The 14,040-nt window shown below is 42.4% G+C and overlaps 1 protein-coding gene across 1 annotated transcript; it reads right to left on the reverse strand.

Moving 5' to 3' along the window:
• Positions 1 to 310: 310 nt before the first annotated feature.
• Positions 311 to 11,817, reverse strand: LOC122759563 (glutamate receptor ionotropic, delta-1-like). Its single transcript, XM_044014493.1, has 3 exons — positions 11,596 to 11,817; positions 511 to 666; positions 311 to 420 (listed from the first exon to the last, which is right to left on the reverse strand). Exons 1-3 carry the CDS (start codon positions 11,681 to 11,683, stop codon positions 311 to 313), a joined length of 354 nt encoding a protein of 117 aa, XP_043870428.1. The 5' UTR covers positions 11,684 to 11,817.
• Positions 11,818 to 14,040: the final 2,223 nt, after the last annotated feature.

The following is a 14,040-nucleotide window of genomic DNA, read 5'->3' on the forward strand; positions in this document are numbered from 1 at the left end:
CGCCTTCGTCATCATCATCATCATAACAACACATCTCAGCTTAATCACCATGGCGATCGTCCGTGACATCATCACCGCAATCATCTGCAGCAGAACTTCAATCACCACCACCTTCATCCTCACCATCATCATCATCATCATCATCATCTCACTGCTCCGTGTCTGCAGACTCGAGGTTTCAGTTTATACCTCGACTCCAGACTGAACACAAACATCAAACACCAGAGCGGGAGAGGGAGAGAGAGAGAGAGAGAGAGAGAGGGGAGGGAGAGGGAGAGAGAGAGAGAGTGGGTGATGGAGAGAATGAGTCTCAGAGGAAGGACAAGAAGAAGCTGAGTGTTACAGCATCAAAGACTAGCGCGGCCCTCAGAGAGAGGACACTGAGCACAGCACCACCTCCAGCGATAAGAGGGTCGATACCTGGGTCACTCACCAAGAGACAGAGCCAGAACCATCTGAAGATTAACAGCAACAACCATGAGCAAACACACACACACACACAGTTCCTACCTTCCTGCACGGCCTGGAAAGGGTTGTTGGGCTCGATGAGTTTAATAGAGTGCGTGATCTTCTCGCTCTGCAGGACGTCGTCACTCAGACTGAGGTCAGACACAGCGAGCTGGAAAACTTCATCGTCCCGCACGGCGTTCTCCTCAAATATCGCACCTGGACATGTGGAAGACAGAGTAAGGAGGTCAGAAACGCCTCTTCCATGGGAATTTAACCACCAACCCCACAGCGACATGGTTGACAAAGTTTCTTATAATTATTAAGAGCAGATTTATTGTCAGACTCAACAAGATGATGATCTGATGATGGAAAGAAACCATGAAGTATTTGATTAAACTGCCAACACTACAAAGAAACAGCAAAACAACTGAGTCAGACAATAAATAAGAACACAACTTGTGTTAACGTGGGCGGAGCCTTTCAGACATTCTCGCAACTATTTTGATACTCAATGACTCAGTGTGAGTGATTTTTAAATCAGTAGAGCCAGTTCCATCCGTCTGTCTGTCTCTTCAGCTCCTTAAACGTGAACATTCTCTGGTTTCTTTGCTCCATTTAACAAAGAAATCATTACAACTGAGTCACTTTGGTTTGTCCGCTGACAGCATCATTCATTTCCAGGTTGGGGAAACATTTTTCAACATTTTATGGACCAAACAATTAATTGATTTATCAAGAAAATAATGGGAAGATGAATGACTGATGAAAACACTCATCAGTCACAGCCTCAGTGATATTAAAGTGCGTTCATCTGCAGAGCAGCTCAGAAAAACTCAACAATCCTCAGCTTCAAGCCTGTCTTCACCCATTACTCTGACATACAGTACACTGAGTGAGTGACAGTGGCAGAGTAACTCCACATCATTTCCTCTGCAGCGTAACTCTTTTCATTATCATTTCTGACACAGAGGCGGCAGATTACCTTCAAAATGAACAACTTGTCACGACGTCTGAAACTGTATGAATCAAGCGAAAAGCAAAGACTTAAAAATCCTCCATTATCCTCCAAAGCCAAATCAATAAAACAGGATTATGTCTCAAAAGCTGAAATGTTCCCACTGGGGCTCAGTTACACGACACAGTTAAATCACACCACGCAGTCTCTGTGCTTTGTTTCTGTTACACTCAAGCTGCTAATTAAGTCGCTCCGCTGCAGAGAGTGGGTGAAATTAACAACCAGCAACTGAGACAACGACGTCACTCAGCTGATACTTCAAAACAACACGCTGGGAAATGTGCAAGAAAATAAAATGCACGGCAGGAAAGACACTGAGAAGACGGCGCATATGAAGCTAGGTCATTAAATCATCGAACTCCAAAGTCATGTCAGCTTTGACCAGCCTGAAATCACCATAGCAACGTCCTCATCTTTCATCTGTGCATGTTCACTTGAACATGAGACCACGGAATAATGATTCAGAGCACGGAGATAAAAATGTAAGAATTCACACTGGGAATTATGCACATGTTACCACGGGTTATTTTCCACAACATGGTACTTTAATCAGCGACTACAGTGGCTCATCTAATCATCACAGAGAAAGATCTTTGATGTCCGGAGTCAAATGTTAAAACCACTCAAATGAATCCTATGATCAAGCCTCTTCAGATGAATTAGAGCGAAGTCTTCATCATTTTAAACACAAATACTTGTGTTTCTCCTGCAGCACTGTAACATATGCTAGTAAAATCTGTCCACGAAGCTAAAGACAAACTGTACCATCAATTAAAAAATCCACTCAACTGCAACAGAACCTCGATGACTCAGCAAAACCAAAATAACATAACATACAGTGAATTCAAATGAATACAATTGAACCACACACACAGCGACTGTGGTGGACTTTCCAAATTTTTCATTTTCAAAAATGTGTCCTTTTTTATATCCAGCTTTACTGACTGTGTTCCTTTTATAAGTGATGCATAAATATTGCTGTGCTTGAGGGAGGCGAGCAAAGGTCCGCATTTAACTGCAGTTTAACACACAAACACTGTGCTTTTCCCCCCTCATGTGTAAGAGTAAATAAAACTCACATTAATATTTGAACATAGTAAGTTAGACGACATTCACTTTTATTTGAGTTTACAAACGAGAAACACAAGTTTCAAACAACACCTACTGGTTTTCATTGGGTTAGCCGCTGTTAGCTTAGCAGCAGTGTATAGCTGCGTGTCAGCAAACAGAACACTGAGCTGGACTTTATTTAACGTTTAAATTATTGGAATAAAGGGATAAAAACCTTTCACCGTAGAGTAAAGACGTCTTTCTTCACTCGGTGCTTTGGTAACTTCACTGTCTGTCGCTGCAGGCGTTTACTAATCACCGGGCTCCGCCGCCATCTTAGGTCTACCTTAAACTTGATGATGCGTTCACGGACCCCTGTTTCTTCGGCCTGTTAGCTGCTGGTTAGCTACCGTTAGCTGTAGGACATAGCTTCATGATAGCGAACAAAACACGAAGCGGAACGCTCTTTAACGTTTTAATTGTTAAAATGGGACTGAAATAAACATATAACGGTCAAGTAAAGACGTCCTTATTCACTCGGTGCTTTGATTACTTCATCATTGTTTGTCACTCAGGTGTTTGCCAGTGACCGCGTCTGACTGACTTAATGATGCCTTCAAGGACTTGTCCTTGAACGCCTCACGTGAAACAAACACCTGCCCTAGATAGATAAATAGATAGATAGATAGATAGATAGGTAGGTAGGTAGACAGACAGACAGACAGACGGACAGATAGATAGGTAGGTAGGTAGACAGACAGACAGACAGATAGGTAGGTAGGTAGGTAGACAGACAGACAGACAGACAGATAGGTAGATAGATAGATAGGTCGGTCGGTAGATAGATTAAAACTACAGTGCAGTGCAGCAGGGATGATGCATTTATGGAAATGAGGATATTTCACTGTCTTATTTTTAATTACAGCAGAAAATTAACTCTGTGAAAAACAATCTGCACTACTTAAAAAATAAAAATCCTTTAAAGAAAATTGATGCCTGGATACAAGATAAAACAACAACACTGCCACTGTAAGGTGTCATCGTGCCGCTGAGTTTCTCCTAATTAGTCCAAGTCTGGACGAGTGCACACACAATCATTTCCAAAATAATCCATTCATTACACACACAGTACATTTCTGTAATTTCACTGTAAACCACTCACTCTTTCCCACACCAAAGTCCACTTTCTCTATGGACTTTGGTGTGGGAGAGTGAGCGGTTTACAAACATCAGTTTCCTGTTGGGAAAGTCTGTCTAAAGACGTGAACATGTGACGCAGATTTAAAGAGCTCAGTCTCATTCTGAAATAAGTCTAAATTATTACAACCTAACAATATCTGATGTCTGACTTCTTATTCAACATAAACCGCCCAGGAGCAAACGGAGGTCACGTGATGAGACTGAAAGCTCCTGAAAATGCTTTTGTGGTGAGATTGTTTTCTTGATTATTTTCTGTGTGAAAACATTTGCATAAGAAATATTGGCCGCGTTTCAGTGAACGACGCTCGCGAGTCCCGTCGCTCGTGTGATGCATCTGTTTCATTTCAGAGGAATCGATGCTTGGCACACATTAGACTGACAGCAAAATACCCTTGATTATTTTTTAGCATGTTTCTGTCAGATTCAAGTACAAGTGGGAGGGTCTTTAACGTGACAGACAGCTGAGGGACGTGTGGAGGGCGGGGCTGGACAGAGTGTCATGCAGAATTACACAAACCCTGAGTCCAACTTAGAATTCAATTTGCCTCGTGCTCGTTGAGCTCAGCGGTGAGATGCAGGCGGTGGATTGGAGGCCCTCGGGCGGTGAGGACGCCGCCTCGCTCGCGGGCCTGATCACATCAGTCTGGCCATGTGAGTTAAGCATGAACCCGGCTGCACATGTCAGCAAAACTGCATGAGGTTTATACTTCTCCTGCAGACAAGAAGAGTCTCCAACTGCAACAAGTTTAATTAGTGATGAGAGCTGAGGGCGGAGGAGGCCGACTCTGCACCACCGGCTGAATCTGTGAGCGCGGGATCGAACCGCCATGAATTTTACACTACACAGAGTCTCTCCTGCTGCATTACAACGTTTTCTTTGGTGCTGCACACCAACCCAGTCTCCAGGACGATACGCTTCTGCAAAGCACCAATACACATTACTTATTTACAGGTCCACAGACGTGCGCGGTGTTTTAAGCAGTTGTGCCGCCTTTGGAAACATGACTGCCAGCAGAGATACCAGGAAAAACAAGATTTTATCCACTTAACAAAAGATTCAGCCTATAAAATCTACATCAGCGCCAGTCTATGGTATATTAAGAGCATGTTCATGTGTTTATCTCACTGTGAGACGGACTTTTCCACCAGGAAAGTGAAGTCTGTAACCCACTCACTCTCACACACCAAACCTCACAGAGAAAACCACAGATTTTAACATCACACACACAGGAGTTGTTGATCCACTGCTGCCTCCTTCACTAAGTTCTAATGTCTGATTTTAATGAATTATTTCATTTAGACTTAACTCAGTGACCACACGAGGCAGCAGAGGAGCAGCAGCTAAAATCACTGATTTTCTCTGTGAGGTTTGGTGTGGGAGAGTGAGTGGGTTACAGACGTGATCATGTGACGTAAGTTAACTTAAAGATTAACTGACCATGACCTCACTGATTAAACATGTTCTCAGCAGCAGGGGGCGCTCACAGCACTTGAGCTTCACCTTCACCTGTGTGTGAGTGTGTGTCTGCGTGTGTGTGTGTGTTGTGGCAGTGAAAACAGGAGATAAGGCAGAAGATGACACCATGTTCTGCAGTGACAGCGACGCTGTTCACACACACACTGATAACGTTGTTGTTGGATTCTTCTGGGATTATTTCCAGAGCACTGAGCTGCACACACTGAATACATTCACCTGCATTGTGTGGAGGCGAAGGCACAAGATGGACGCCCGATAGTGTGTGAGCGCTGACACTCACTGAACGTGACATGATATTTATATCAATACAAAACATCACATTAGGCTTCAACCACCTGTCTTTCCTCTGCCATGTAACGGAATGTTGAGCGTTGCCAGGACAACGATGCCCTCTACCAGCAGCACTTTACAATACACACGCTGAGAATAACACACATTAAAGAACACACACACACACGTATAAATCTTGTTGAAACATTAACTACAACAGCATCACAATTATATTTCATTCTTTTCAGGAGAATAAAAACTTAGCAAAGTGATAGATTTGATTCTTATCTTTGATGTCAATGAAGGATTATGGGATTAAAAGAGAGTTAATGAGGTTTAATAATAACAGTGAGATTTCTCTGTTCCTGCTTCTCTTTGATGGACACAGAGAAAAACAATGTTGTTTCTGTTGTGTTTGTGTGTTTGTGTGTTTGACACAAACGTGAGACACACGTCTTTGTCTCACGGCCGAGGACAGTGATGGCTGACAGCCTGAGGATTACTGTGTCAGCAGATTCACACAGGGGAAAATCTGATTGTCTGTCAAGGAGATTATCTGATTATCTGTAAATGAGATTATCGGATTATGTGTCAAGGAGATTATCTGATTATCTGTAAATGAGATTATCTGATTGTCTGTCAGGGAGACTATCTGATTATCTGTAAATGAGATGATCTGATTATATGTCAGTGAGATTACCTGTCAGTGAGATTATCTGCAAAATGAACTGTACATTTTCTTCTAGATCTGAACATTGAAGATTGTAATTAAATGTGTTTTGATCTGAATCAGCTTTAATAAACACGCAGTGAGTGTCTCTGATGAAACGATCACCATAATCTCACATAATCTCACATAAACATGTATAACACTCTGTTTCCTGCATGTGACATGAATCTAAGAAATAATGATGTTAAGATTGGAGCGAGTCTCACATCAGTCAGTCACAGTCTGCTCGTTTCCCCGCGGACGACTTCCAGCTCTGAACGAGTCGAGCGGATAACAAGTCACTTTTCATAAGGAGCCTGAGGGCGAGAGATTATCCCGTCCCACGAGCCGGGCTGCTGACCACGGATGATTTACGGCGCCGCCGTCGTGGTTAGCAGACGGAGAGGCCAGTGCGACCTGCAGGAAAGCAATCTGTGGAGGCTGCGAGTGAAGCAGCAGCTGTGGCCTCGACTGCCCAACACTAAACCAGATAAACTCACACACACACACACACACACTGAGACTCATGCGCTCACTCACAGTGAAAACATGAAGAACTGATTTTAGCCACTTCACAAAAGACTCTTGTCATAAAATCCATGTCAACTCACGTCTACGATCTCTACGTCACATGATCGCGTCTCTATCTCACTGTTAAACTGAAGTTTGTAAAGCACTCACTCTCACACACACACACACACACACACACACACACACACTCACTCACATCTCTCACACACACACACACACATGCTCACACACTCTCACACACACACCTGATCAGTGATGAGCTGACATTTGTCCTCATGACTTCATCTTTCTCTGACCTCAGGTGACATTAGGAGCCTCACAGTGACCTCTGACCTCAGAGTGACCTCAAGTGGCATCATTACATGAGGGAGTGACCTCACAGTGACCTCAAGAGTGACCTCAGAGTGACTCAGGTGACATCATTACATGAGGAGTGACCTCACAGAGACCTTGACCTCAGGAGTGACCTCAGGTGACATCATTGCATGAGGTGACCTCCGCTTGACCTCACAGAGTGACCCTCAGGTGACCTCAGGTGACCTCAGGTGACGTCGTTGAGGGGTGACCTCACACCTCAAGGTGACCTCTGACCTCAGTGACCTCAGAGTGACATCATTGCATGAGGTGACATCACAGTGACCTCACAGTGACCTCAGAGTGACCTCAGGTCACATGAGAGAACCTCTTGAGACCTCAGAGTGACTCACAGCGACCTCAGATTGACCTCAGGTGACATCATTACATAAGGAGTGACCTCACAGTGACCTCACAGCCTCAGACCTGACGTTGAGTGAAAGGTCATAAATCGTCTCTGACCTTCATCGCTCTATCACTCCTCTGCTGTTTCTCACGCACGTTCAGCCACTGAACAGGGGGGCGGGGCTAATTACATGCACCAGCTGCTGCTGTGAGTGTGTGAGCGACTGTGTTAAAGCTCGGCTCTGCGGGTGTGGGTCAGAGGAGGACGCGGGTGGACACTACGTCTGAGAGACACTGACCGTCCACAGACACACAGACACTGAGACTGTAGAGACGCAGACAATCTTTTGATGTGACTGTCTTCCTGCTTACAAAACAACAACAAAAAACACATGTTAGCAACATCCACATAATCACCACAGTTATGAACGTGTGATTCTGCAAATTAATAACAACAAACAATGAATTCAGGGAGAATCAGTGAGGTCATGTCATGAGGAGAGAAATGCTAACAGCTAGCTCATGCTGTGCTAAAGGTTTGTTAGCAAAGTTCAGCTAAAAGACTAACTCAAAAAGTTAGCTGAAAGATGGCCAAAAAAGGTCAAAGGTCAACTAACAGATAGTTAAAATATAGTCACAAGTCAGTTAAAGAAGTAGTTCAACATTAGCTCAAAGTTATCTGTAAGTTAGTCAAAGGTTAACTCGTTATCTAGTTAATTGTAATTTAAAAGTTAGCTAAACAGCTAAAACTATAAGACAGTCAAAGGTTAGCTAAAAGATAGCCACAAGTTATCGTTTATCAAAAATAATTTAAAATTACGGTTTCGTCAAACGTTAGCTGAACATTATTTAAAAGATGGCAAAAAAGTTAGCTTATCGTGAGCTAAAACTGAACTGTAAGGTCATCAAAGGTTAGCTAAAACAGAGTCAAACGTTAGCTGACTGTTTTCTAATATGTTCTTTATGTTCTTCATGATCTTCTTTATGTTTTTTATGTTCTTCATGTTCTTCTTTATGTTCTTCATGTTCTTCTTCATGTTCTTTATGTTCTTCATGTTCTTCCTTATGTTCTTCATATTCTTCTTTATGTTGTTCATGTTCTTCTTTTTGTTCTTTATGTTCTTTATGTTCTTCATGTTCTTTATGTTCTTCATGTTCTTTATGTTCTTCATGTTCTTGATGTTCTCCTTCATGTTCTTCTTCTTATGTTCTTCATGTTCTTCTTTATGTTCTTCCTTATGTTCTTCATGTTCTTCTTTATGTTCTTCCTTATGTTCTTCACGTTCTTCTTTATGTTCTTCATGTTCTTCTTCAAATAAATAAAATAAATGTAAATAAATGAACATGAATATGTAAATAACGTGCTGTGGTGCAGGAGCAGAAGGTTCAGACGTAAACAAAGACTGTGATGCTGCGTCTCAATGCAGGTGTTCACTCAGGAACATTCACACATTCATCCACACTCACAGAAAACTGCTTCTGAACACATTTAAGTCCAGATTGTGCGAAAACAGGAGCAGAAGAGATTTACGTTCTTCATAAATCAGCGTCATGTTCATGTTCTGCTGGATAATCTGTGATTGATAATCTGTGATAATCCTGGCACATTCTTCTCTTTTATGTCCTCACACAGCCAGAGATCAGATTTCTCCTCTGACAGTGAATGATCCTGGAAACATCATCATCATTAATCCATTCATAAATGGATCTTCACCTCTGCTGATGATGGATGGATTATTCTGAGCGCTGTCTTTTTGCTTCTCAGTGACATTTTCTGCCTTTTTATGAGTGGATGAATCCAGAGAGGAATGAACAGATGAATAATTAGTGGCTGCAGAACATCATGTGTTCATTTGCTGTGAACATCAGTAAAGATGAGTGTTATAATTAGATGAACTGATGAACAGCACATCCTCACTTTGATGTTGAATATTCTTCACTCGTTTGTCATCGTTACGTGAATTCTTCCTCTAATAAAGATTCATGTTGACAGAATACTGCCATTCTGTCTTTTTTAAGGAACAGTTAACCTTGAGCTTTGTTATTTTTAACTCCATTAACTTGTAAAACACATTTTTGTCCTCCATCCGTCTTCATTATGTTGTTATTTTTAAAGAAAATGTTTCAGAATCACTGAAATATGTTTGAGATAAACGACAGACGCTTAACTAAAGGCTTGGTTAATAAAATCTACGTCAGTTTAAGTCTACGATCTTTACGTCACATGATCACGTCTTTATCTCACTGTTAAACGGATGTTTGTAAACCACTCTCACTCACACACACACTGATTTGAGTGAATTCAGCATTTGAAATATTTCTGGTTTTATTCACTCCTGGTTTTCTGTGGGAGAGTGAGTGGTTTACAGACGTGATACAAAAACACATCAGAACACCTGAACTGTCCCTTTAAGCTGGTGAAATAACATCATAAACCTGGGAAATGTCAGATTAACTTGAACTTTTTTATTACTCATACATTTAATAACCGCACGACATTAAGACTTTTATTCTGACACTTGAACTTAATATCAGTCATTTTCTGCTCATGTACTTTTTACTGTTTAAACCACTGACACATATGTACACGTATATATATGCACATCCACCTGTCTCTGTGTGTCTCTGTGTGTGTCTCTGTGTGTCTCTCAGTGTGTCTCTGTGTCTCTGTAACTCTGTGTGTCTCTGTGTGTCTCTCAGTGTGTCTCAGTGTGTCTCTGTGTGTGTCTCTGTGTCTGTCAGTGTCTCTCAGTGTCTCTCTCTGTGTCTCAGTGTCTCTCTGTGTCTGTCAGTGTGTCTCTGTGTGTCTCTCAGTGTGTCTGTGTGTCTCTCAGTGTGTCTCTCTGTGTGTCTCAGTGTCTCTCTGTGTGTCTCTCAGTGTGTCTCAGTGTCTCTCAGTGTGTCTCTGTGTCTCTCAGTGTGTCTCTGTGTGTCTCAGTGTGTCTCAGTGTCTCTCTGTGTGTCTCAGTGTCTCTCAGTGTGTCTCAGTGTCTCTCAGTGTCTCAGTGTCTCTCAGTGTGTCTCTGTGTGTTTCTCTGTGTCTCTCAGTGTGTCTCTGTGTGTTTCTCTGTGTCTCACAGTGTGTCTCTGTGTGTCTCTCAGTGTGTCTCAGTGTGTCTCTCAGTGTGTCTCTGTGTGTCTCTCAGTGTGTCTCTGTGTGTCTCTCAGTGTCTCTCTGTGTCTCACAGTGTGTCTCAGTGTCTCTCAGTGTGTCTCTGTGTGTCTCAGTGTCTCAGTGTGTCTCTGTGTGTCTCTCTGTGTGTCTCAGTGTCTCTCAGTGTGTCTCAGTCTGAGTGTCTCAGTGTCTCTCCAGTGTGTCTGTGTCTCCAGTGTGTCCTGAGTGTCTCAGTGTGTCTCTGAGTGTCTCAGTGTGTCTGGAGTGTCTCTCAGTGTGTCTCTGAGTGTCTCAGTGTCTCTCAGTGTGTCTCAGTGTGTCTCTGAGTGTCTCAGTGTCTCTCAGTGTGTCTCTGAGTGTCTCAGTGTGTCTCAGTGTGTCTCTGAGTGTGTCTCAGTGTGTCCTGGTTGAAGCTCACAGGTCACTGCAGTGCTGCTTTGATGGACTGAGCTGCAGCAACAATGTCAAACACAATATTATTCTTATTATTTTATATTGTTTTCCTGTGTAAGGTCTCACTGTCTCTGTCTCACCGTGTGTCTGTCTCACTGTGTCTCTGTGTGTCTCTTGTGTCCATGCACAGAAAACCCTGCTCAGATGTTTATTGACAGCAGCTCCTCAAACATGTGAGTGGACAAACATGAGAGAGAGGAGACAGAGACGCTGCTGCTCCTCCTCCTCCTCCTCTGAGCAGGAACAGTCAGCGTTTGTCCCTCTGTCTCCTCCCTCACCAGAGTTGATTAACATTTCACTCACGTCCAATTCAAAGTTCAGGCTCATAGATGAGGGAGAGAGGGAGAGAGAGGAGGAGGAGGAGGAGGAGGAGGAGGAGAAAAGCCTCCAAACAGCAACATCAGGACAGTTCCTCCTGCAGGTTTACTGAGGATGAGGAGGAGCAGAGAGGATGGATGGATGGATGGATAGATGGATGGATGGATGGATGGATGGATGGATGCTGCGTTTCTCCCGGCACGGATCGGAATGATAATGAGGAAACTCTGATCTTCATCATCAGCAACAATAATTCACACAGAGGAGGAAGAGTGGTCACCACCATCATCATCATCAGCTGCTCTTACCGATGTGAATGATGGAGTCCGCGCGCACCGTGACTGTGTTCCACTGAAAAATCCACAGAGAATGAATCACAAACAGCAGCATCTCCATCTCCAGCTCGAGCCGCGAAGGCGCGTCCACGGATCCACGGCGCGGCTTCCTGCGTGATTCTCCTGCTGCTGACTCTAGATCCAAGAGTCTGTGCGTAAAAGCAGCAGCAGCAGCAGCAGCAGCAGAAGAAGAAGAAGAAAAACCCGAATCCCAAACTGTTGAAGAACAAAAACAAGGAGAAGAAAAGAAGGCGAAGGGAGAAAAAAGGAGGAGGAGACACAAACGTCCGCGGCTCCGCACGCAGTCAGAGCCGGGGCCGTGATGAGGAGAGCGGGGAGGAGGAGGAGGAGACACCGGCGTTTCTGTTCCGGAGCCGCAGATCCTGATCTGACTCTGCTCCGAGTCTCAGACTGAACACACCGCAAACTGCGGAGGAAGAGGAAGAGGAGGAGGAGGGACTCACTCTCTCTCTCTCTCTCTCTCTCTCTCTCTCTCCCTCTCTCTCTCACCCCACGTGACTGCGGAGCCTCTATCTACGGCGCCGGGAGCTGGACCGGAGAAAAGAGAGGCGAGGAATGGAGGTGAAGAGATGATGATGGATGATGGATGGAGCCGGTTCGGCTCCATCCATCATCCGGCCCAGGACCTGGACTGGGTTCTTCAGGATCAGACGGTGAAGTTGATTTGAAGAAGATCGTGAAGCTGCTGCTGTGGATTTTACACAACATTACATTACGTGTAATTTAGAAAACACAGAGTTCCTTTGATGAAGATGAAGATGGAAATGTCCGCGCGCGTAAAAACCAAACTGTGCCGAGTTTTTCTGTCGGAGATGATGAAGAGCAGCTTCCGTCCAGACTGAGCTGAACCTGAACCTGCTTCTGGTGTCAACCAGTGACTACACTCAGGTTGTGGATTCAATAATGAAGCGTGGAGCAAAGACTCACTCACTCACTCACTCATTCACTTACTCAGGTAAGGTTGTAAAATATAAGTGTGAGATGACGTTTGCAGGGTCAACAGCGCCACCTGTCGCCTGTAAACGGAACTGTCGTGAGAATATCATCATAACAAAAATCATAGGTTTGGTACAGGTGTGTTTTATTTTGAAAGGATACAGGTGTCTATTAATTTGAAATAATACAGGTGTATTTTATTTTGAAAGCATACAGGTGTATTTTATTTTGAAAGGGTAGATGTGTATTTTATTTTGAAATAATGCAGGTGTCGTTTATTTTGAAAGGATACGTGTCTTATTTTGAAAGAATACAAGTGACTTTTATTTTGAAAGGATACAGTTATCCTTTATTGTGAATGCATACAGATGTCTTTCATTTTGAAAGGATACAGGTGTATTTTATTTTGAAAGGATACAGGTGTCTGTGAAAGAATACAAATGTCTTGTATTTTGAAAGGATGCAGGTGTCTTTTATTTTGAAAGGATACAGGTGTCTTCTTTTTTGAAAGGATACATGTGTCTTTTATTGTGAAAGATACAGGTGTATTATATTTTGAAAGAAAACAAGTGTCTTATTTTGAACAAAATACAGGTCTCTTATTTTGAAAGAATACAGGTGTCTGTGAAAGAATACAGGTGTCTATTATTTTGAATGGATACAGGTGTTTTTATTTTGAAAGGATATAAATAAGTGTCTTATTTTGAAAGAATATAGGTGTATTTTATTTTGAAAGAATACAGGTGTCTGTGTAGGAGTACAGGTGTCTAATGAATGGATACAGGTGTCTTATATGTGTCTTATATTCTGAATGGATACAGGTGTCTTTTATTTTGAAAGGATACAGGTGTCTTTTATTGTGAAAGATACAGGTGTCTTTTATTTTGAAAGGATACAGGTGTCTTTTATTTTGAATGATACAGGTGTCTTTTATTTTGTGCTGATACAGTGCCTTTTTATTTTGAATGGATACAGGTGTCTTATTTTGAAAGGATACTTGTGTCTTTTATTGTGAAAGATACAGGTGTCTTTTATATTGAAAGGATACAGGTGTCTTATATTCTGAATGGATACAGGTGTCTTATATTCTGAATGGATACAGGTGTCTTTTTATTGTGAAAGATATGGGTGTCTTTTTATATTTGAAAAGGATACATGTGTCTTATATTCTGAATGGATACAGGTGTCTTATATTCTGAATGGATACAGGTGTCGTTTATTGTGAAAGATACAGGTGTCTTTTTATTTTCCTTGAAAAGGATACAGGTGTCTTTTTATTTTGAATGGATACAGGTGTCTTTTATTTTGAAAGGATACTTGTGTCTTTTATTGTGAAAGATACAGGTGTCTTTTATTCTGAAAGGATTATTGTGTCTATTTTAATGGATGCAGGTGTCTTTTATTTTGAAAGGATACAAGTGTGTTTTATTTTGAATGATACAGGTGTCTTTTATTTTGAAT

Source organism: Solea senegalensis, linkage group LG18 (genome assembly GCF_019176455.1).
Source record: "Solea senegalensis isolate Sse05_10M linkage group LG18, IFAPA_SoseM_1, whole genome shotgun sequence".
Lineage (NCBI taxonomy): Eukaryota > Metazoa > Chordata > Actinopteri > Pleuronectiformes > Soleidae > Solea > Solea senegalensis.

What these genes read in the sequence shown, in the direction of transcription:
- LOC122759563 (XM_044014493.1), bottom strand. Translation starts at nt 11,683, where the DNA reads ATGGAGATGCTGCTGTTTGTGATTCATTCTCTGTGGATTTTTCAGTGG. An exon ending in GGACTCCATCATTCACATCG is followed by an intron (nt 667 to 11,595) that starts GTAAGAGCAGCT and finishes CCACATGTCCAG; the next exon opens with GTGCGATATTTGAGGAGAAC. An exon ending in TTTCCAGGCCGTGCAGGAAG is followed by an intron (nt 421 to 510) that starts GTAGGAACTGTG and finishes TGAGTGACCCAG; the next exon opens with GTATCGACCCTCTTATCGCT.